We start from the raw sequence: 23,055 nt of genomic DNA on the forward strand, positions 1-23,055 counted from the left end.
CTGTGCTGTACACACTGAGGGAAAGTCCAGCCCTGCCAGACACTTTCATGGGACTAAAAATCTTCCCAGATCTTTCTGCTACAACTCTTAATAAAAGAAGAGAATTCGCCCACCTTTCTAAACTCCTTAGAGATCAAGACATCAAGTACAAGTGGGGTTTTCCGGTGAGGATGATAATTTTCAAACATGGAGGCACTTACATATGTCATACTCCTTCTCAGCTGGGCAAATTGCTGGATGACTGGGGAATAGCCCACCCACCAAACCCTGGTGGGCGGGAGAATCAAAGAGGCTCTCCAAACAGGATTAACCCTGAATGGTCAGCAACTTAACTGGGACTCCTTCCTGCTTATGGCACCTGCTGTCTCTGCTCCTGTGACACGGGATGTCACGTAGCCCCCCTGATGTTCTCGCCTATGGCGAGCGGTTATACTCCGGTCACCCTACTCGGGGCAAACCGGTGTTGATGGAACTTTTTTGTTTTTGTTCCTCTTCTCACAAATGTTCCTTAATTTTTTTCGGAAATTTCTTTCAATTCCTTGTTGGTCTAACCCCTCTCATCCCTGATGGCGTTCCTAGGAATTCAAACCCCCCTGCGGCTCCAATATGAGAATTAAGATATTGTCTATTAATGTGAACGGACTCAACTCCCCAGCAAAAAGGTCAATGATGTGGAGAGAGGTGAAGGCATCTAACTGTGATATAGCGTGCATTCAGGAGACCCACCTTCTTTCCACAGATAATAAACGGCTACTTCATCCCAGGTTTCAACACGCCTTTTTTGCTAATGACTCAAAAAAAAGAGGAGGAGTGGCCATTTTAATAAAGAACTCAGTGGCCTTTAAATTGATAAATGTCAGTTATGGAGCGGATGGAAGATATATTATTTTGTCTTGTTATATTAACAGTGTCCCTTATACCTTGGCAACGGTCTACTCCCCAAATTCATCACAATTGACCTTTGCTAGGAAATTTTTCCAAGCATTCAAAGATACTGCCACAGGGGCGGAAATCATCTGTGGAGACTTTAATATACCTGTTATACGCTCCATGGATTGCTCCAACATCAACATCTCACATGCTAAGGAACTTAATCATCTCATCAATGAATTCCATTTTCATGACATCTGGAGATATTTACACGCATCAGAAAGAGACTATACATTCTTCTCTTCCAGGCATCGCTCGTACAGTAGAATTGATTTCTTTTTGGTCGACAGCAAATCTATAAGTAATTGTGTTGCAGCTGATATTGGTTTAATCATTTGGACAGATCATGCGCCGATCTCTTTGTCTGTTCAGGGTAGCTTTAATGTTCAAAATTCCCCCAGGTGGAGACTGAATACTAGCTTGCTTGGTAGGCAGAAGGTACATGATGAAGTAGAGTCAGTGTTAACAGAATATTTCAAAATTAATAATAATGGGGAAATTTCTGACGAGACCCTGTGGGCTGCTCATAAAGCAGTAGTCAGGGGGCTGCTCATAAAACTAGCCTCCATCCAAAAACGGAAAAAAGACGCAGATATTAAATATATATTAACCCGTATTCATCACCTTGAATCCCTGAATAAAGCCAAAGCAACACCTAACTTGACTAAAGAAATTGTAACCCATAGATTCCAACTAAGGCTGGTTTCACATTTGCGTTTTTTAGCGCTGGAAAAAAACGCATATGTGCGCATGCGTTTTTTCCCCTATATTTAACATGGGTGCGCATACCTGCGCGCTTGTAAGCGCATGTATGCGATTTTCATGCGCTGCGTTTTTTTGGGGTGTGCGTTTGGATTTTCCAGACGCAGCATGTTGCATTTTTTGGCCCTGCAAAAAAGCGCATGCGCACATATGCGCACATTTTGCGCTAAAAATGGCCATTATAGCCTATGGATGCGCATATGTGCGCACTGGCATGCTCATGTATGCGTTTTTTTGCATATGCGTTTTTTTTTTTTAACCATGGAATTTAGGGGTTTGGGTTAGAGTTAGGGTTAGTTAAGGGGGTTTAGGGTTAGGGTTAGGGTCAGGGTCAGGGTTAGGGTTGGGGTTTGGGTCAGGGTTAGGGTTAAGTATGGTTTGGTTAAGGGTTAGGGTCAGGGTTAGGGTCAGGATTAGGGTTAAGTATGGTTTGGTTAAGGGTTAGGGTCAGGGTCAGGGTTAGGGTTAGGGTCAGGGTTAGGGTTAGGGTCAGGGTTAGGGTCAGGGTTAGGGTTTAGTATGGTTTCGTTAAGGGTTAGGGTCAGGGTTAGGGTCAGGATTAGGGTTAAGTATGGTTTGGTTAAGGGTTAGGGTCAGGGTTAGGGTTAGGGTCAGGGTTAGGGTCAGGGTTAGGGTTAAGTATGGTTTTGTTAAGGGTTAGGGTCAGGGTTAGGGTCAGGATTAGGGTTAAGTATGGTTTGGTTAAGGGTTAGGGTCAGTGTTAGGGTTAGGGTTAGGGTCAGGGTTAGGGTTATGGTCAGGGTTAGGGTCAGGGTTAGGGTTAAGTATGGTTTTGTTAAGGGTTAGGGTCAGGGTTAGGGTTAGGGTCAGGGTTAGGGTTAGGGTCAGGGTTAGGGTTAGGGTCAGGGTTAGGGTTAGGGTTAGGGTCAGGGTTAGGGTTAGGGTTAGTTAGGGTTTAGGGTTTGGGTTAGGGTTAAGTATGATTTGGTTAAGGGTTAGGGTCAGGGTTAGGGTTAGGGTCAGGGTTAGGGTCAGGGTTAGGGTTAGTAAAGTCATGGTTTGGGTTAGTGTGAGGGGCCACCTAATGTTGGAAAAAAACGCAAACGCGGTAAAAACGCACTAAAAACGCATACAAACGCATAAAAACGCTGCGTTTTTTTCATGCATGCTCATAAAAATGCTTGAAAAAAACGCAGCAGTTGTATGCTTTTGTATGCGTTTTTTCAATGCGTTTTTTTGCGGGAAAAACGCGCTGCAAAAAAAAGCAAGTGTGAAACTAGCCTTAGATCCCTACTCCTGCAAAAATACGAACATAATCTTAAAAAAAATAGATCGACATTTTATGCTATGGGGGATAGAGCGGGGTCCTTATTGGCAAGAAGGACGAAAAAACGTGAGATCCAATCTAAAATAGAATTCCTGAGGGACCCAAACGGAACAATCACTAGACATCCCATTGAAATAGCAGAAGCATTTGCGAAATATTATGAGGCCCTGTATAATCTAAAATATGATTCCAACACGTCACAGCCGACTCAAGTGGATATACAGGGTTTTCTAGACACCCTGGATCTTCCCCGGGTCTCAGATGAGCAATTAGAGGAACTTAATCTTCCCTTTACTACACATGAAATCCTAGGTGCCATCAAAATGACTAAGTCTAACTCTGCCCCAGGCCCTGATGGGCTGCCATACGAATATTACAAACAATTTACCTCCACTCTGTCCCCCTTTATGTTAAAAACCTTCAATTTTTGGCAAAATAAAGGGTCAATTTCCCCAGACAACTTAGAAGCGATTATTATCACGCTACCCAAGCCAGGGAAACCTGCAGACACCCCGGGTAATTTTAGGCCCATTTCACTCCTAAATTGTGATGTAAAAATTTATGCCAAACTAGTGGCGGATAGACTTCATAAAGTGATCCCGGCCTTAGTGGCTCCAGATCAAGTTGGTTTTGTGACAGGCAGGCAATCTAAGGATGGCACCAGACGGATGCTTGACTTGATTAGACTGGTGGAGATATCGGGTGAACCCAGTGCATTCCTGTCTCTTGATGCTGAAAAAGCCTTTGACAGGGTGCACTGGGGATACCTGGAGAGAGTTCTAACAAAATTCGGGTTCTTGGGGAAAATCAAGTCATCTATTCTAGCTCTCTACTCTTACCCAAATGCGTCAGTGTTGGCATCGGGGTTTCTGTCATCTAAATTTCAAATAAGTAATGGCACTCGCCAGGGGTGTCCATTGTCTCCCGCTATTTTTGCTTTAGTGGTAGAACCTCTGGCGGAAGCTATACGAAAAAACATAGCCATTTCTGGTATAAGAGTTGGGGAATTTGAACATAAACTTGGTCTATACGCAGACGATGTGATAATTTCCTGTTCTAACCCTGTAGTTTCGATTCCAGCAGTGGTGAACACATTATCAAACTTTTCGAAAGTGTCGTATTATAAGCTTAATGCGGCAAAGTCTTTGATATTGCCATTTAATGTACCGGTGGAGGCCAGGAGTGCGCTGGAGGGGGCCTTTCAATTCAAATGGTGCGACAGGGGGATACCTTATTTGGGTATTAAGCTGACACCATCGCAGATGTTAATTAAAGAAAATTTGGAACCTCTGATCCAAAATTTAGAAAAGGAATTGGGAAGGTATGAAAAAATATCGTTGTCCTGGATGGCCAGGATACAGTCCTTTAAAATGGTTTTCTTACCCAAAATATTGTATGTGCTCAGATGCCTACCCATTAAAATTTCTCACAAAACCCTGATGAAACTTCAATCGTTGACTAACAAATTTGTCTGGGGTAATAAAAGGGCTAGGGTCGCAGGTAAAGTGTTATATCCCCCATATGACTTAGGGGGATTGGGCACCCCAAACATAACGGCATATTATAAAGCCTTACTAATTGAATCACTAAAGGAATGGTGGCGTCCAGGTAATTCACATAGATGGGCTCAGATTGAAAATTTCCTGTCCCGCCAGGGCTCGGTCAGAAGAATGATGGAAGCAGAATATTTGAGCCGTTCACGGTTCTCCCCGTGTGTTCCCACCATGTCAGCCTCCCTGGAGGTCTGGCGAAATGACTTGATTCATAAGATTCAGATTCCTCTTTCAGAGATTTCCCTCAAGTCGTTGGAATCTCAAATACCCTTTTTGAATCTGGCCAGGTGGGAGGGATCGGGCATTACAGTGCTGGCGGATCTATACTCTGATTTGGGTGTTAACCCCTTTAATGAAATAGTACGGAAACACCCCTCTTTAAAGGGCTGTTTCTATCAACACATCCAAATTAGTCATTTTCTGGCCTCTAAATTTCCTCCAAAGTCGAATCCTCTGTTACCTACAACAAAGGCTTTGGTATTTAAAAAGATAATTAAATCCAAAGGTATCTCCTCAACATACAAATGGCTCAATAACCCCCCCGAAGAGCAAAAATCTCCTTATATGAATAAATGGGACGTGGAGTTGAGTGTCTCTACCTCTCCTTCAAACTGGCACTCGGCTTCAGCAAATATCCAAAAATATTCCAAGTGTATAAATCATCTGGAGCAACTGAAAAAAGTACACCTGCGATGGTATCGGTCCCCAGCCAACTTAGCACAGTTCCTCCCAAATTATTCGCCACATTGTTGGAAGGGCTGCCTCCAAAGGGGTACTCTTGGTCACTGCTGGTGGGATTGTCCCAAGGTTTTCTCGTTCTGGTTGGAGGTGTTTGGCCTGATGGGTGAGCTGACAGGTAATCCTATTAATCCGAATCCGGGTCTGGCAGTGCTAAACGTGGGTATAGAGGAGTTCTCTTGGGAATCGAGGGGATTATTAGTTCACATTCTAGTTGCTGCCAGATATTGCATAAGTAGCTATTGGAAATCCCCAAAGACACCTACATTAGCTGAACTATATAACCGAATTAATCTCCATTGCCAATACGAGTTCTGTCTGGCTCACTCCATCCGCGCCAATAACAAAATACTTCAGACTTGGGACACGTGGCTAAACTCTGTATATGCATCCCCTGTCAGGCATCTGTTTCCAGGGCAAACTGTCTGAGATTAATAAAATGGGTCAAATAGGGTCAAAGAGAGTGTTACGCAGGGAGTTCACCCGTACCACATGTCAATATTCAAGGTGTTTATATCTATGTTGTTGTTACTGCTCGGGCTACCCCGGAACGCCATCTAATTCCCTACCTCCCCCCTCCCCCCTCCCTGGTTGCATCTTTGCAACCATCCATGGTTCTCCCCCCCCCACCTCTTTCTCCCCTCCCTTTTCTTATCTTCCTTTCTTACTCTCTGGTTCTAGTTGTTTGGAACCCTCGTTTTGAGGCTTAAAGAGTAAATTGGTAGGTTGACTATTGGGTGTTGATTAACCAAAAAAAAGTTGCAACGGACATGATTGTTGGTGGTGTGATAGGAAATGTGAATCATAATCAAAGGATTTACTACCACGTGTTACAGCGTTGTTCTCTTTGTGTATTATTGCCAATGATACCTGAATTTCTCCTATTTGTAATGTAACTTCCTACAATAAAAATTGATTGGAAAAAAAAAAAAAAATGTTCATTATTTCTAGCAGGAAAGATGTATATCTCTGTGCCGTGTTTAGCCAGTAGATAGAAAAATATATTTAGAATTGAGAGTCCTCACTGGTTGATACATTTTAAAAGGCATTGACCACTGAGGACTCTCAATTCTAAATATAGTTTTCATTATCTCCAGACAATCTGCAACTTTCACTTTCGCTTCCTCCAGCTCTCACCTCTCCGTCCTCCCTCTGCCCGGTAACTGCTGAGCAGCGGGAGATTCCTTCTCCTATTGGAGGACGCTGCAGCTCCCGTCCAATCAGCGCTGAGCTCCGCCCTCCAGTGACTGTGATATTGCTACTTTGTGTCTTTCTTGGGTGACACTTACCTTCTTCTCCTCCTCGGGGTCCCCACATATATCTGCAGGAGGATGTGGCCCCTCATTGTGCTTCTCCTTCACGTGTCTGCGGTGTGTTCTGGTGAGTATGGAGGGTGATCAGTGATTGCTCCTGATCGCAGAGGATTATTACATCTTATGTCGTATGTTGTGATTGTAGTTTATGGATCAATGTGTTGTCGTCTATAAGAGGCAGAAATCCACTAGAGAAGCTGCGCCTGTGGTGGGCGCCATAGTGAGGAGGACATGGCGCTGTTTCTGGGGTCTCCGCGTCGGCTGAGGCTGAAGTCGGTTTCTTGTTCTCTTTTATTATTTACAAGTTTAATTATGAGCAAAACCGACCTCTATAATAGAATCCACTGCAGTGCGGGGCTCGGAGGTGACTACACTGCAGTGTGGGGCCCGGAGGTGAATCCACTGCAGTGCGGGGCCCGGAGGTGAATCCACTGCAGTGTGGGGCCCGGAGGTGAATCCACTGCAGTGCGGGGCCCGGAGGTGAATCCACTGCAGTGCGGGGCCCGGAGGTGAATCCACTGCAGTGCGGGGCCCGGAGGTGAATCCACTGCAGTGCGGGGCCCGGAGGTGAATCCACTCCAGTGCAGGGCCCGGAGGTGAATCCACTGCAGTGCGGGGCCCGGAGGTGACTCCACTGCAGTGCGGGGCCCGGAGGTGAATACACTGCAGTGCGGGGCCCAGAGGTGAATCCACTGCAGTGCGGGGCCCGGAGGTGACTCCACTGCAGTGCGGGGCCTGGAGGTGAATCCACTGCAGTGCGGGGCCCGGAGGTGAATCCACTGCAGTGCGGGGCCCGGAGGTGAATACACTGCAGTGCGGGGCCCGGAGGTGAATACACTGCACTGCGGGGCCCGGAGGTGAATACACTGCAGTGCGGGGCCCGAAGGTGAATACACTGCAGTGCGGGGCCCAGAGGTGAAAACACTGCAGTGCGGGGCCCGGAGGTGAATCAACTGCAGTGCGGGGCCCGGAGGTGAAAACACCTGAAAGCGGCTACATAGTCTATATAAGAGGCTCAGAAATGGCCCCAAAGGGGCGAATCACAGGGTAAATGATGTTGGGCCACTGATCTCAAGGCGATCACACAGAAGGGAGGGATCCGAGATGGCCCCAATGACCTCCTGGCCGAATAACATCACAGCGGGCAAATCACCACTTATTAGTGACTCCAATAAGTGACTTGTGTGTGTAAACGGTTAATGACTGTGGAGATCACAATCCGCTCCTCTCGGCCGCTCTCAGTGGATCCCGGGATCACAGCCGGTGAGATCCATGGTGCCGGGGATCGCGGTGATGGTGAGAGATCAGCGGCACACAGGGATTTCTCTCTCTGAGCTCCGGTTGCTCCTTCACAATAGGGGACAATTGTCCGTTTGCCTCTGATGCAGATTTTCGGCTCAGACCCCGTTTGGGCCGGATACAGAGACCTGATGATGATTCTTGGCGTCTCCTCTGTGTGATTGATGGGAGATCAGTGACTGAAGGTCACAACCCTTGGAAAACACCAGACACTTTTGTGAGTCTGGGACAATTCACCGTCTGACACTTTGAGGCCATTTTTGTGCCTCATATATAGTTTTTGCCGCTGTTTTCCTGTGTGTTCCCCTCCGGGCGCCGCACTGCCGTGTATTCTATTATGGGGAGAACTTTTCTCCTTATTAAACTTGTAAAAAAAGAAAAAAAAAAGAAAAATGTACAAATGAGAAAATGAACAAATATGAAACCGACTCTCTCATCGCTTCCTCCAGCTCTCACCTCTCCGTCCTCCCTCTGCCCAGTAACTGCTGATCAGCGGGAGATTGCTTCTCCTATTGGAGGACGCTGCAGCTCCCGTCCAATCAGCACTGAGCTCCACCCCCCAGTGTACAGTGACTGTGGTGCTGTTACAGTGTGTCAGTCCTGGGTGACACTGACCTTCTCCTCGGGGTCCCCCCATATGTCCATCAGCCATGAGGTGGAAGGAAAGAAACGAGAATCACCGGCCGAGCCGCAGATAGTTTATTTATTTTACTCACTTTTATAGCGCCATTAATTCCACAGCTTTACAGACATCATCATCGCTGTCCCCATTGGGGCTCACAATCTACATTCCCTATCAGTATGTCTTTGGAGTGTGGGAGGAAACCGAAAAACATGGAGGAAACCCACCCAAACCCGGCGGGAACATACACACACCTTGCAGATGTTGTCCTTGTCTCCTTGCTAACCACTGAGCCACCGAGCTGCCCTATTTTATTCACTTTTATAGCACCATTAATTCCACAGCTTTACAGACATCATCATCGCTGTCCCCATTGGGGCTCACAATCTACATTCCCTATCAGAATGTCTTTATAATGTGGGAGGAAACTGGAGAAACAGGAGGAAACCCACCCAAACATGGGGAGAACATACACACTAAATAACATAAATAACCCCCCAAACCCCGACCCCAATGGGGAACAAGAAAAAACTGGAGAAAATGTAGAAGAGACAGAAAAAAAATGGCAGAAAAAAAAGGATAATTAGGTGTAAATGGAAAACAAGTGAAAAAACACCAAAAGTTTACCAAAAAAAGGAACAAATACAATAATGATTCAGGCCCATAGTCTTTAGTGTGCAGAGAGCAGGATACATAAAAAGTGCACACAGGAAGCCGAGAGAGGTTCTGCAGCAGCTGCAGAGTGACCTGTACAGTACATGACCCCAGCTGCTGCAGAACATCTGTGAGGAACATAAAGGCCTCTGCTCTTGCTGTAACTCCCCATAGACTTTCACCCCTTACCGACATCTGCTGTACATGTACGGCGCAATGGGAAGTGCGTTCCCACAAACAACCGTACCTGTATGACGCGATGATAAAGAAAAAAAGTTAAATAAAGTTTATAAAAATGTGAAAAATAAAAAGAGAAAGTAAGAAAAAGAAAAGAGAAAATATTTTGCAAGTGAAAACGCTGTTTTATCTATAAAAAACTAAAGTAAAGGGGAAGAAGTGCATATCTGGTATCAGCAGATCCGGAACACAGTGTCATATTATATAACATCTGATGAACACTGTAAAAAATAAAAATGCCAAAAATACCACACTGACACACAAAACAGAGAATAAAAAGTGATAAAAAAAATTGCCTGCAATAAAAATGGTATCAAGAAAAATATCATCTTGTCCCGCAAGAAACAAGCCCTTACATACAGTTGTGGCCAAAAGTATTGACACCCCTGCAATTCTGTCAGATAATACTCAGTTTCTTCCTGAAAATGATTGCAAACACAAATTATTTGTTATTATTATCTTCATTTAATTTGTCTTAAATGAAAAAACACAAAAAGAATTGTCCTAAAGCCAAATTGGATATAATTCCACACCAAACATAAAAAAGAGGGTGGACAAAAGTATTGGCACTGTTCAAAAAATCATGTGATGCTTCTCTAATTTGTGTAATTAACAGCACCTGTAACTTACCTGTGGCACCTAACAGGTGTTTGCAATAACTAAATCACACTTGCAGCCAGTTGACATGGATTAAAGGTGACTCAACCTCTGTCCTGTGTCCTTGTGTGTACCACATTGAGCATGGAGAAAAGAAAGGAGACCAAAGAACTGTCTGAGGACTTGAGAAACCAAATTGTGAGGAAGCATGAGCAATCTCAAGGCTACAAGTCCATCTCCAAAGACCTGAATGTTCCTGTGTCTACCGTGCGCAGTGTCATCAAGAAGTTTAAAGCCCATGGCACTGTGGCTAACCTCCCTAGATGTGGACGGAAAATAAAAATTGACAAGAGATTTCAATGCAAGATTGTGCAGATGTTGGATAAAGAACCTCGACTAACATCCAAACAAGTTCAAGTTTCCCTGCAGTCCGAGGGTACAACAGTGTCAACCCGTACTATCTGTCGGCGTCTGAATGAAAAGGGGCTGTATGGTAGGAGACCCAGGAAGACTCCACTTCTTACCCCGAGACATAAAAAAGACAGGCTGGAGTTTGCCAAAACTTACCTGAAAAAGCCTAAAACGTTTTGGAAGAATGTTCTCTGGTCAGATGAGACAAAAGTAGTTTTTTGGGCAAAGGCATCAACATAGAATTTACAGGAGAAAAAAAGAGGCATTCAAAGAAAAGAACACGGTCCCGACAGTCAAACATGGCGGAGGTTCCCTGATGTTTTGGGGTTGCTTTGCTGCCTCTGGCACTGGACTGCTTGACCGTGTGCATGGCATTATGAATTCAGAAGACTACCAACAAATTTTGCAGCATAATGTAGGGCCCAGTGTGAGAAAGCTGGGTCTCCCTCAGATGTCATGGGTCTTCCAGCAGGACAATGACCCAAAACACACTTCAAAAAGCACTAGAAAATGGTTTGAGAGAAAGCACTGGAGACTTCTAAGGTGGCCAGCAATGAGTCCAGACCTGAATCCCATAGAACACCTGTGGAGAGATCTAAAAATGGCAGTTTGGAGAAGGCACCCTTCAAATATCAGGGACCTGGAGCAGTTTGCCAAAGAATGGTCTAAAATTCCAGCAGAGCATTGTAAGAAACTCATTGATGGTTACCGTAAGCGGTTGGTTGCAGTTATTTTGGCTAAAGGTTGTGCAACCAAGTATTAGGCTGAGGGTGCCAATACTTTTGTCTGGCCCATTTTTGGAGTTTTGTGTGAAATGATCAATGTTTTGCTTCATTCTTTTTTGTGTTCTTTCATTTAAGACAAATTAAATTAAGATAATAATACCAAAGAATTTGTGATTGCAATCATTTTCAGGAAGAAACTGAGTATTATCTGACAGAATTGCAGGGGTGTGAATATTTTTGGCCACAACTGTAGGTCTGTAGACAAAAAAACAAAAAAGCTACAGCTATCCGAGTATGAGGATGGAAAAACATTATTTGTAACATATTGATTTTAGTGTGCGAAAGTGGCAAAACATAAAAAACCCTGTATTAGGGCTCATACTCACTGGAGATAAAAACGTGAGACACACATTATATATATATACTAGCTATGAACCTATGAACCCCTTCTACGCCCGGGTGGCGAGCATTTTTATTGGTATATGGTCTCCCATTCTGGTATGTGCTGCCACCCTCCTATCCTGGTATACATGGTACCCCATTCTTCATCCTGGTATGCATGGTCCTCTCATCCCCAAATCCTGGTATGCATGGTCCTCTCACCCCCCAATCCTGGTATGCATGGTACTCCCTCATCCCTATCCTGGTATGCATGGTACTCCCTCAACCCTCTCCTGGTATGCATGGTCCCCTCACCCCCTATCTTGGCATGCATGGTACCTCTCATCCCCCAATCCTGGTATGAATGGTACTCCCTCATCCCTATCCTGGTATGCAGCGTACCCCTCATCCCCCAATCCTGGTATGCATGTTACTTCCTCATCCCCCAATCCTGGTATGCATGGTCCTCTCACCCCCCTATCCTGGTATGCATAGTACCCCTCATCCCCCAATCCTGGTAGGTATGGTCCCCTCACCCCCTATGCTGGTATGCATGGCCCCCTCACCCCTTATCCAGGTATGCATAGTCCTCTCATCCCCCAATCCTGGTATGCATGGTACCCCTCATCCCCCAATCCTGGTATGCATGGTCCTCTCACCCCCCAATCCTGGTATGCATGGTACTCCCTCATCCCTATCCTGGTATGCATGGTACTCCCTAATCCCTATCCTGGTATGCATGGTACCCCTCACCCCCTATCTTGGTATGCATGTTACCGCTCATCCCCCAATCCTGGTATGTATGGTACTCCCTCTACCCTATCCTGGTATGTATGGTCGCCTCACCCCCTATCCTGGTATGCAGGGTACCCCTCATCCCCCAATCCTGGTATGCATATTACTTCCTCATCCCTATCCTGGTATGCAGGGTACCCATCATCCCCCAATCCTGGTATGCATGGTACTCCCTCATCCCTATCCTGGTATGCATGGTCCTCTCACCCCCTATCCTGGTATGCATGGTACCCCTCATCCCCCAATCTTGGTATGCATGGTCCTCTCACCCCCCTATCCTGGCATGCATGGTCCCCTCATCACCTATCCTGGTATGCATGGTACTCCCTCATCCCCCGATCCAGTTCTGAGGAGTGTGGGATTGTGCGGCCGTAATTGGCGCCTGATTTCGGCGCTACAACCCGCCGTCTTCTGACTTCACGGCAAATACCCTGGTTATCTTTTGCGCCTGCTGTGTTGTCAGGGGAGGGCGGGTTGTTGCTCCGGAATCGGCGCCTGCGCATTCCTCTTTATGGCGCCATTGTCTTGAAGACACACTGCAGTGTGTCTTCCCCAAAATGGCGCCGGAAAGCACGGACTGCGCATGCGCCGCTTCCGGAGCAACAACCCGCCCTCTCCTGTCATCACAGCAAGACCCCGCGGCCACACCGAATCGATAAGGTGTCGTGCCGGCGGGGGGGGGTGTCTACTGCGATCTCGGGGGGGGTGTCTTCCGCGATCTCCTGGGGGGGTGCGTCACTCTGCCTGGAGCCAGACTGCGCAGGCGCGTAGCGCTTGCGCAGTCTATAAAGGCTTCGGACAGAGTGACGCTTAGCCCGTTATATTATATATATATATATATATGTCACTGACGTGTGTGTAATATATATGTATGTATTCTATGTGTATATATATCTAGTGTTTTGTGAGCTGTCAGTGTTATTTAGAGATACATAGCAGAATAGGTGATAATTCGTTTGTCAGCTTTCGTAAAATAACACTGACAGCTCACAAAACACTAGATATATATACACATAGAATACATACACATATATGTATACACACACACACACACGTCAGTGACACACACACATATATATAATATACAGTATATACATAATATATATATTATATATCTGTAATATACTGTATACACAAAATAGATATAATTTATATATCCATACTATATATATATATAAATATATATATAAAATATATACAGTATATATTATATATATATACAGGGGTTGGACAAAATAATGGAAACACCTGGAAACATCAACAAAAGTTAGTTTAATATGGTGTAGGTCCACCTTTTGCGGCGATTACAGCCTCAATTCTCCGAGGTATGGATTCATACAAGGTGTGAAATGTTTCCAAAGGAATTGTAGCCCATTCTTCAGTGAAAACACCCTCCAGTTCTTTGAGCAACGATGGCGGCGGAAATCAACGTCTAACTTGAATCTCTAAAATCGACCATAAATGCGCAATAATGTTGAGGTCTGGGGATTGTGGAGGCCAGATGAGATGCTCAACTTCATTGCAATGTTCCCCGTGCCATGCTTTAACGATTCTAGCTGTATGAATTGGTGCATTATCATCCTGAAAGATGGCGTTCCCCTCCGGGAACACTGCTTGAACCACAGGATGCACTTGGTCGCCCAAAATGCCTAAATAATCGCAGCTGTTAATTCTTCCATGAAACAAATCCAAAGTGGAAAAAAAAGAGCCAGGCTGAAAAAACCGCGCTGACCAGAAAAAAAACGCACCTTCGGCAGTCCATATAATAAAAAACTTCTTTAATGCGCCTACGCGTTTCGTGGCACAACCAGCCACTTCATCATGCCCTGATGAAGTGGCTGGTTTTGCCACGAAACGCGTAGGCTTATTAAAGAAGTTTTTTATTATATGGACTGCCGAAGGTGCGTTTTTTTTCTGGTCAGCGCGGTTTATTCAGCCCGGCTCTTTTTTTTCCACTTTGGATTTGTTTCATTTTCTACCAGCGGGATACCAGCAACGACCGGACTTTTATGAGATTCCCAGTTTGTTGTGACTCACACAACTTCAGCAGTGAGTCTAACTGATTGGGCTTGCTTGCTATTGTGGTTCTTCTAGACGATACACCCTATGTGCGCTTTCCATCTTTGTTTTTTCTAATTCTTCCATGAAGGGATATCATTGGCCCGGCGGATCTCCACAAAATAGCACCCCAGATCATCACAGAACCTCCGCCATGTTTTACGGTTGGGAGAAGGCAGTCTGGATGGAATGCTTCTTTCGGCTGTCTCCAAGCGTACACTCGGCCGGAGGTCGGAAATAGGGTAAACGATGATTCGTCTGAGAATATCACGTTTCCACTGCTCGAGGGACCAATTCTGGAGGTTTCTACACCACTCTAAACGCTTGGAAACATTTGTCATTGAGAGCTGCGGTTTTCTAATTGCAGCTCTTCCGTGGAATCCAGATTTGTGCAGCTCACAACGAACAGTTTTCATGGAAACTGGGTTCTGTAGGTGTTCATTGAGCTCAGCAGTGATTTTCGGAGCCGTGGTCTTGCGATCCTCTCTCACAATTCACTTTAGAGTCCGACGGTCTGTCTCAGTCAACTTCGACTTTCGGCCGGACCTGTGCTTTGCTGCAGACGTTTTTCCTTCTCTTTCAAACGCAGTCATTACTTTGGAGACAGTACCTCTTGACACGCCAAGCATTCGGGCACTTTCTGTTACACTAGCGCCTGCCATACGAGCACCAACAATTTGGCCTCTTTGAAAATCCGAGAGGTCTGCCATTGGTATCAGGTTCTCATCAATGTTCTTACAATTATGCACAACAAACAGTTAATTTACATACACATATCGCATCACACAAATAATCAACTACAAAACATTACCATATGTCACGGTTTGCATGTTTATAACATGTTCGAAGATTATGGATACCAAAACGTTAGGTGTTTCCATTATTTTGTCCAACTCCTGTATATATATAATATATACACATAATATATAAATATATATGCACACATAAAATCATAAAATATACATATATTATATTGAAGAGAGAGAATATATATGCATATAATATATATTATATATTTAATATATATACATATCATATATAATAAACAGTAAAAATATAATATATACATATCATACATAATATAAACATACTAAAAAAAAAACAAAACAAAAAAAAAATATATATATAAACACACACGTTAGTGGCAAATACAATTAGTCTAGTGTTGTTCTAAATTATGGACATGCACTTAATAAATAAAATGATTATTTCCTGGGACAAAATGGCGTGGGGACCCCCTATAATTTATAGACAGCAACACTATACTAATTATCAAATTATATTTGTCAACGATAATGTATATATATATATATGATATGTATGTATAATATATATTTATTTATATTGCAAAGTAAGATTGAACAAAAGTCGGCTTCTGTGAAATCATTACGGAACCCGACATGAAATGACACATGGTTTACATACAGTAAACCATTTTATTTCAATTAGTTTTTTATATGTCTTTGACTAATAATTAGATTAGGGTATGTGTGTAAAATTTGGGACATGTACGTGTTAACCCCTTAATTTAATTCGTTGAAAAAAATTGCATGGGCTCCTGCGCAATTTGCTCCACCAGAGAGGGAAAGCCAGTGAGTGAGGGCAGATTTTAATGAGAGGGACCATTGTTTTTGGCCCCCCTGGCTGCAAAAATCTGCCCCCAGACACCCCAGAAAAGGCGCATCTATAAGATGCGCCTTTTCTGGCACTTATCCTCTCTCATCCCACTCCCGTGTAGCGGTGGGATATGGGGTAATAAAGGGTTAATGTCACCTTGCTATTGAAAGGTGATATTAAGCCGATTAATAATGGAGAGTAGTCAATAAGACACCTATCCATTATTAACCCTAGTCTATTAAAGGGTTAAAAAACACAGACAGACATTAATTAAAATTTTTTTAATGAAATAAAGACACCAAGTTTTTGACCATATTTATTCCTCTGCTAATCCATAAAAAAACATGGACCTGTAACAAAAATAAAACAAAAAAGCCACAATATACTTACCTCTCCGCAGGTCAGTCAGGTCCCCCACTGCAATCCATCAGAAGGGGTTAAGTGGTTTACAATGGGACTGGTGCCAATGCGACCAGCCCGCTGTAAACCACTGCCAGAATGAATTAGTTCATCTCTGCGCAGCCTCACTGGCTGCCTGGAGATGAACTACTGAGAGTGGGAAAGTTTCAGCATTTTTTCCCACGCTCATCAGTTCACCTCAGGTCAACCAGAGCCGACAACTGAGGTCATAAAACATTTCTGATATTTCTTATATTCATTTATTCTACCGACCTCCTGATATCCACAGCCGGATGGTGGGAGATTGTGGTTCATCTGCTGCAGTGTAGGAAAGAAAACTACATACCATATATACCTGAGTATAAGCCGACCTGAGTATAAGCCGAGGCACCTAATTTTGCCACTGAAAACTGGGTAAGCTTATTGACTCAAGTCTAAGCTGGGATTGTAATGACCCCTCATCCCTGTCCTGGTATGTGGCTCCCCCCATCCTGTCCTGATATGTGGCTCCCTCATCTTGTCCTGGTATGTGTGGCTCCCCCTGCCTCACATTACTCGGCTCTCCTGTCCCATCGTGTATGGCTCGGCCCCCCCACCGTTCTACTCACCCTCCTGGCGCCATCGCTGGGTCGGATCTCCATCCCTGCACCTCGTTGTTCCAGGGCCGGCAGCTCTTCCTGTGCTGAGCGGTCATGTGGTACCGCTCATTAAGGTAATGAATATGCGCTCCACGCCTATGGGAGTGGAGATACGTGCATATTCATTACCTTATTGAGCGGTAACACGTGATCGCTCAGCACAGGAAGAGCTGCCGGCCCCGGAGCAACGAGGTGCAGGGATGGAGATCCGATCCAGCGACGACACCTCGAGGGCGAGTATGATGTCTTCTGTTAGCCGGCGCCTGCGGCTCTGTGCCACAGCCCCTGCTGCTCCCCTTCCCCTGCCAGCAATGACTTGTATATAAGCCGAGGGGGGGGGGCGATTTCAGCACAAAAAAAGTGCTGAAAATCTCGGCTTATACACGAGTATATACGGTATATACGCGTGTATCCTGTACATCCAGGTGTATCCTATTATTTTCATCCACTATGCTATTTATTTACTGCAGGATATTTAATCATTATGTTTCTGTCTTTTTTCTGTGCAGTGTCCGGTGTGAACGTGCCCTTACACTCAGCACGCACACCAGCTTATATCCCAGTTCATACCTTTTGGGTTTTTGCAGTCTGTTTGCATCATGTGCATATAATGGTGCAGCCTTTCCTGTGAGCTGGGCATTATATTGCTGTGGTCTCCCATGGCGGTGTCCACTAGTTGGGCTCAGTCGTTCTCAGCCCTTGTCCACATGAATGTCACTTGACAAACAATAAGGTTTTTAATATTCGAGTTAGGACTGTCCCAATTACGGTCACCGTGGAGTGGTGGGATGGCTTACGCATTATTTTTTTTTATCAAAAAACATTTTAACTAAGTACCATATGTTATTTTCAAGCACAATGCTATTTATTTACTGCAGGGTATTTAACCCCTTAACGTCCAAGGATAGACATAGTCCGTCATGGCAGGATATCAGTTCCCGCACTATGACGGACTATGTCTGTCCTGCATTTAAACTGTCACTGCGTGTAAACACACACTGACAGTTCGTGCCGACTGCTGTCACTGACAACTGAGAGACACGGGAAGATGTGCGGGGACCCTTGCCATTGGTCCCCGCACCCACAACTAGTGATGTGTCGTTCACGAACGATCCGACACAAAGAGCCGGCTCCCTGCTGTGAATGATGGGAGCCGGCACCCCAGTGAGAGCCACTAAAATCCTTGAATGGCTCTCCCTGGGCGTAAAATCCTGATGCTCGGCAGACGTAACCCCGCCCACCAGAACGAAACTCCACCCACTTAGCAATCTAATTGGTTCCTAGCAAGTGGGCAGGTTTATGCGGTAGGTGGGCGGAGTTTCGGACGCCCGAACTGTGGTCGGCGTTCATAGCAATGCTGTAATTCTACTACATAGAGGTGATCTATGCATCACTTCTGTGTAGCAGAGGCGATTGTGCTATGGCAGCTTGTAGCCTCTTATGGAGGCTATTAAAGCATGCCAAAAGTTTAAAAAAAAGTGTTTAAAATTAAAAAAAAATAATAAAAAAAAAAAGAGTTTAAATCACCCCCTCTTTCGCCCCAATAAAAAAAGTCAAACCTACACATATTTGGTATCGCCGCGTTCAGAATCACCCGATATATATATAAAAAAAAAGGATTAACCTGATCGCTAAACGGCGTAGCGAGAAAAAAAAATCAAAACGCCAGAATTAGGTTTTTTTGGTCGCTGCAACATTGCATTAAAATGCAATAACGGGTGATAAAAAGAACGGATCTGCACGAAAATGGTATCACTAAAAACATCAGCTCGGCGTGCAAAAAATAAGCCCTGATCCGACCCTAGATCACAAAAAATGGAGACGCTACGGGTCTCGGAAAATGGTCCAATTTTGTTTTCACCACTTAGATAAAAGAGAACCTCGACATGTTCGGTGTCTATGAACTCGTAATGACCGGGAGAATCATAATGGCAGCTCAGATTTAGCATTTAGTGAACCTAGCAAAAAAGCCAAGCAAATGTTTGGGATTGCACTTTTTTTTCGGAATTTCATCGCACTTGGAATTTTTTTCCCAATTCAAGTACACTACATGGTAAAACCAATGGTGTCGTTCAAAAGTACAACTCGTCCCACAAAAAATTAGCCCTAACATGGCAATATTGACGGAAAAATAAAAAAGTTATAGCTCTGGGAAGAAAGGGAGAGAAAAACGAAAATGGCTCCGGACATGAAGAGGTTAATAAATAATAAAAAGCATTTAAAAAATCCCCTAATACACATTTTTATGTAAAAAAAATTAAAATACACAAAAAAGTACACGTTTGGTATCTTTGCATCCGTAAAAATCCCATCTATAAAAATGTCACCCTGGTTAACCCCTTCAGTGAACGCCGTAAAAAGAAAAAAAAACACCAAAAAGGTAGCAAAGTATACTTTTTCCAAGCGGTATCGTCATACTGCTTGGAAAAAGTGGAATAAAACGCGATAAAAAAACCCAAAGGGTAATAAATATAGTATCACTAAATGCACCATATTCTCCCGCAGAAAACAAGCCGCCATACAGATACATACAAATGAAGCATCGCTGTAATCGTAGTGACCCGAAGAATAAAGCTGCCTTATCAATTTTACCACACGCAGAACGGAGAAAAAAAAAACAAGAAAAACACAATTCCTGAATTGCAGGTTTTTATTGATTCTGCCTCCACAAAAATCAGAATAGAAAGCGATCAAAAAACGTCATGTGCCCAAAAATGCTACCAATAAAGACGTCAGCTCATCCCACAAAAGACAAGACCTCACATGACTCTGTCGGCCGAAATATGGAAAAATTATAGCTCTCAAAATACGGCGATGCAAAAAATTTTTTACAAAAAATTTCTTCTAAAAAAAAAAAGCATCTTTTAGTGGGCGACAGAAGCTAAACACGAAAAAAGGTATAAATCTGATATCGCTGTAATCGCACCGACCCGAGGAATAGTCGCCTAATCACTAATACCGCACAAGGAACGGCGTAAAAAATAAAACCAATTCTTCACCTTTTGTGGATTTGTTCATTCTGCCTCCCAAAGATCGCAGTAAGGCAATCACAGTGGTTCCCCCCCCCCACACATGGGGCATCAGTGTACTCAGGACAAATTGCACATAAACTTTGGGGGTCTAATTTCTCCTGTTACCCTTGTGAAAATAAAAATTTTGGGGGAAAAAGATCATTTTTGTGGAAAAATATATGATTTTTTTTATTTTCACGGCTCTACGTTATAAACTTCTGTGAAGAACTTGTGGGTTCAAAGTGCTCACCACACATCTAGATAAGCTCCTTGGGGGGTCTAGTTTCCAAATGGGGTCACTTGTGGGAGGGTTCTACTGTTTAGGCACATCAGGGGCTCTGCAAACGCAACATGACACACACAGGCCATTCCATCAAAGTCTGCATTCCAAAATGGTGCTCCTTCCCTTCTGAGCTCTGCCATGCACCCAAACAGTGGTTTACCCCCCCATATGGGGTATCAGTGTACTCAGGACAAATTGCACAACAACTCTTGGGGTCCTTTTTTTCCTGTTACCCTTGTGAAAATAAAAATTTGGGGGCAAAAAGATCATTTTTGTGGAAAAAAATGAATTTTTAATTTTGTGGCTCTACGTTATAAACTTCTGTGAAGCCCTTGGAGGTTCAAAGTTTTCACCACACATCTAGATAACTTCCTTGGGGGGGGTCTAGTTTCCAAAATGGGGTCACTTGTGGGAGGTTTCCCCTGTTTAGGCACATCAGGGGCTCTCCAAACGCGACATGGCGTCCGATCTCAGTTCCAGCCAATTTGACATTCAAAACCTTTAAACGATGCTCCTTCCCTTCTGAGCACTGCCGTGCGCCTAAAGATTGGTCTTCCTCCACACATGGGGTATCGGTGTACTCAGGAGAAATTGCACAACAAATATTGTGGCTCATTTTCTCCTGATACCCTTGACAAAATAAAAAAATTGTGTCTGAAGTAAAATTTTTGGGAAAAAAAGTTAAATGTTCATTTTTTCCTTTCACATTGCTTTTATTCTTGTGAAGTACCTAATGGGTTAATAAACTTCTTGAATGTGGTTTTGCGCACCTTAAGGGGTGCTGTTTTTAGAATGGTGTCACTTTTGGGTATTTTCTGTTATATTGACCCCTCAAACTCACTCCTATTGTGAGGTCGTCCCTAAAAAATGGTTTTGTAAATTTTGTTGGAAAAATGAGAAATCGCTGGTCAACTTTTAACCCTTATAACGTCCTAACAAAAAAATGTTTCCAAAATTGTGCTGATGTAAAGTAGACATGTGGGAAATGATATTTATTAACTATTATGTGTGACACCAGTCTCTGACTTAAGGGTACAAAAATTAAAGTTTGGAATTTGCAAAATTTTCAAGATTTTTGACAAATTTCCGCTATTTTCATAAATAAACGTAAGTTATATCGAAGAAATGTTACCACTGACATGAAGTACAAAGTGTCAGGAGAAAACAGTGTCAGAATCAGTGGGATCCATGGAAGCGTTCCAGAGTCATAACCACATAAAGTGACAGCGGTCCGATTTCAAAATTAAGGCCTGGCCATTAGCCTACAAAGTGGCTTGGTGCTTAAGGGGTTAATCATTATGTTTCTGTCTTTGGGTTCTATGTGTCTCCTCCTGTGACTGCAGGGTCCTGTGTGTGTGACATGTAACTCTCTGTGTCTCTCTCAGACAGTCACTCTCTGCGGTATTATGACACGGTGGTCTCAGCTCCGGGGTCCGGGCTGCCGGAGTTCTCATCAGTCGGATATGTGGATGATCGGGAGATTGTGAATTATAACTCGGAGAGCGGCAGATACCGACCCAAGGTCCAGTGGATGGAGAAAATGGGGGAAGGATACTGGGAGGAAGAGACACAGATCACTAAAGGGAATGAGGCGTCATTCAGACATAATGTGAGGACAGCGATGGAGCGATTCAACCAGAGCGGAGGTGAGAAATATACTGTATACACTATATACACACACTACACTGTATACACTATATACACACTACACTGTATACACTATATACACACTACACTGTATACACTGTATACACACTACACTGTATACACTATATAAACACTACACTGTATACACTATATACACACTACACTGTATACACTATATAAACACTACACTGTATACACTATATACACACACTACACTGTATACACTATATACACACACTACACTGTATACACTATATAAACACTACACTGTATACACTATATAAACACTACACTGTATACACTATATACACACTACACTGTATACACTATATACACACTACACTGTATACACTATATACACACACTACACTGTATACACTATATACACACTACACTGTATACACTATATACACACACTACACTGTATACACTATATACACACACTACACTGTATACACTATATACACACTACACTGTATACACTATATACACACTACACTGTATACACTATATACACACTACACTGTATACACTATATACACACACTACACTGTATACACTATATACACACACTACACTGTATACACTATATACACACTACACTGTATACACTATATACACACTACACTGTATACACTATATACACACTACACTGTATACACTATATAAACACTACACTATATACACACTACACTGTATACACTATATAAACACTACACTGTATACACTATATACACACTACACTGTATACACTATATAAACACTACACTGTATACACTATATACACACTACACTGTATACACTATATACACACTACACTGTATACACTATATAAACACTACACTGTATACACTATATACACACTACACTGTATACACTATATAAACACTACACTGTATACACTATATACACACTACACTGTATACACTATATAAACACTACACTGTATACACTATATAAACACTACACTGTATACACTATATACACACTACACTGTATACACTATATACACACTACACTGTATACACTATATACACACACTACACTGTATACACTATATACACACTACACTGTATACACTATATACACACTACACT

General features: G+C 43.4%; 1 protein-coding gene across 2 annotated transcripts in view; it reads left to right on the top strand.

Annotated features, from left to right (window-relative positions):
* Positions 1-6,496: 6,496 nt before the first annotated feature.
* Positions 6,497-23,055, top strand: part of LOC141048419 (class I histocompatibility antigen, F10 alpha chain-like) — a 173,334-nt gene continuing 156,775 nt past the window's right edge. For both annotated transcript variants that reach the window (XM_073543966.1, XM_073543965.1), the window contains exons 1-2: positions 6,497-6,651; positions 21,697-21,957. In XM_073543966.1, the coding sequence (XP_073400067.1) occupies positions 6,603-6,651; positions 21,697-21,957 (310 nt within the window). In that variant the 5' untranslated portion in view covers positions 6,497-6,602. The remainder of the gene's footprint in view (positions 6,652-21,696; positions 21,958-23,055) is intronic.

Source organism: Dendrobates tinctorius, unplaced genomic scaffold (genome assembly GCF_039654945.1).
Source record: "Dendrobates tinctorius isolate UK_male_01 unplaced genomic scaffold, ASM3965494v1 ptg000135l, whole genome shotgun sequence".
NCBI lineage: Eukaryota > Metazoa > Chordata > Amphibia > Anura > Dendrobatidae > Dendrobates > Dendrobates tinctorius.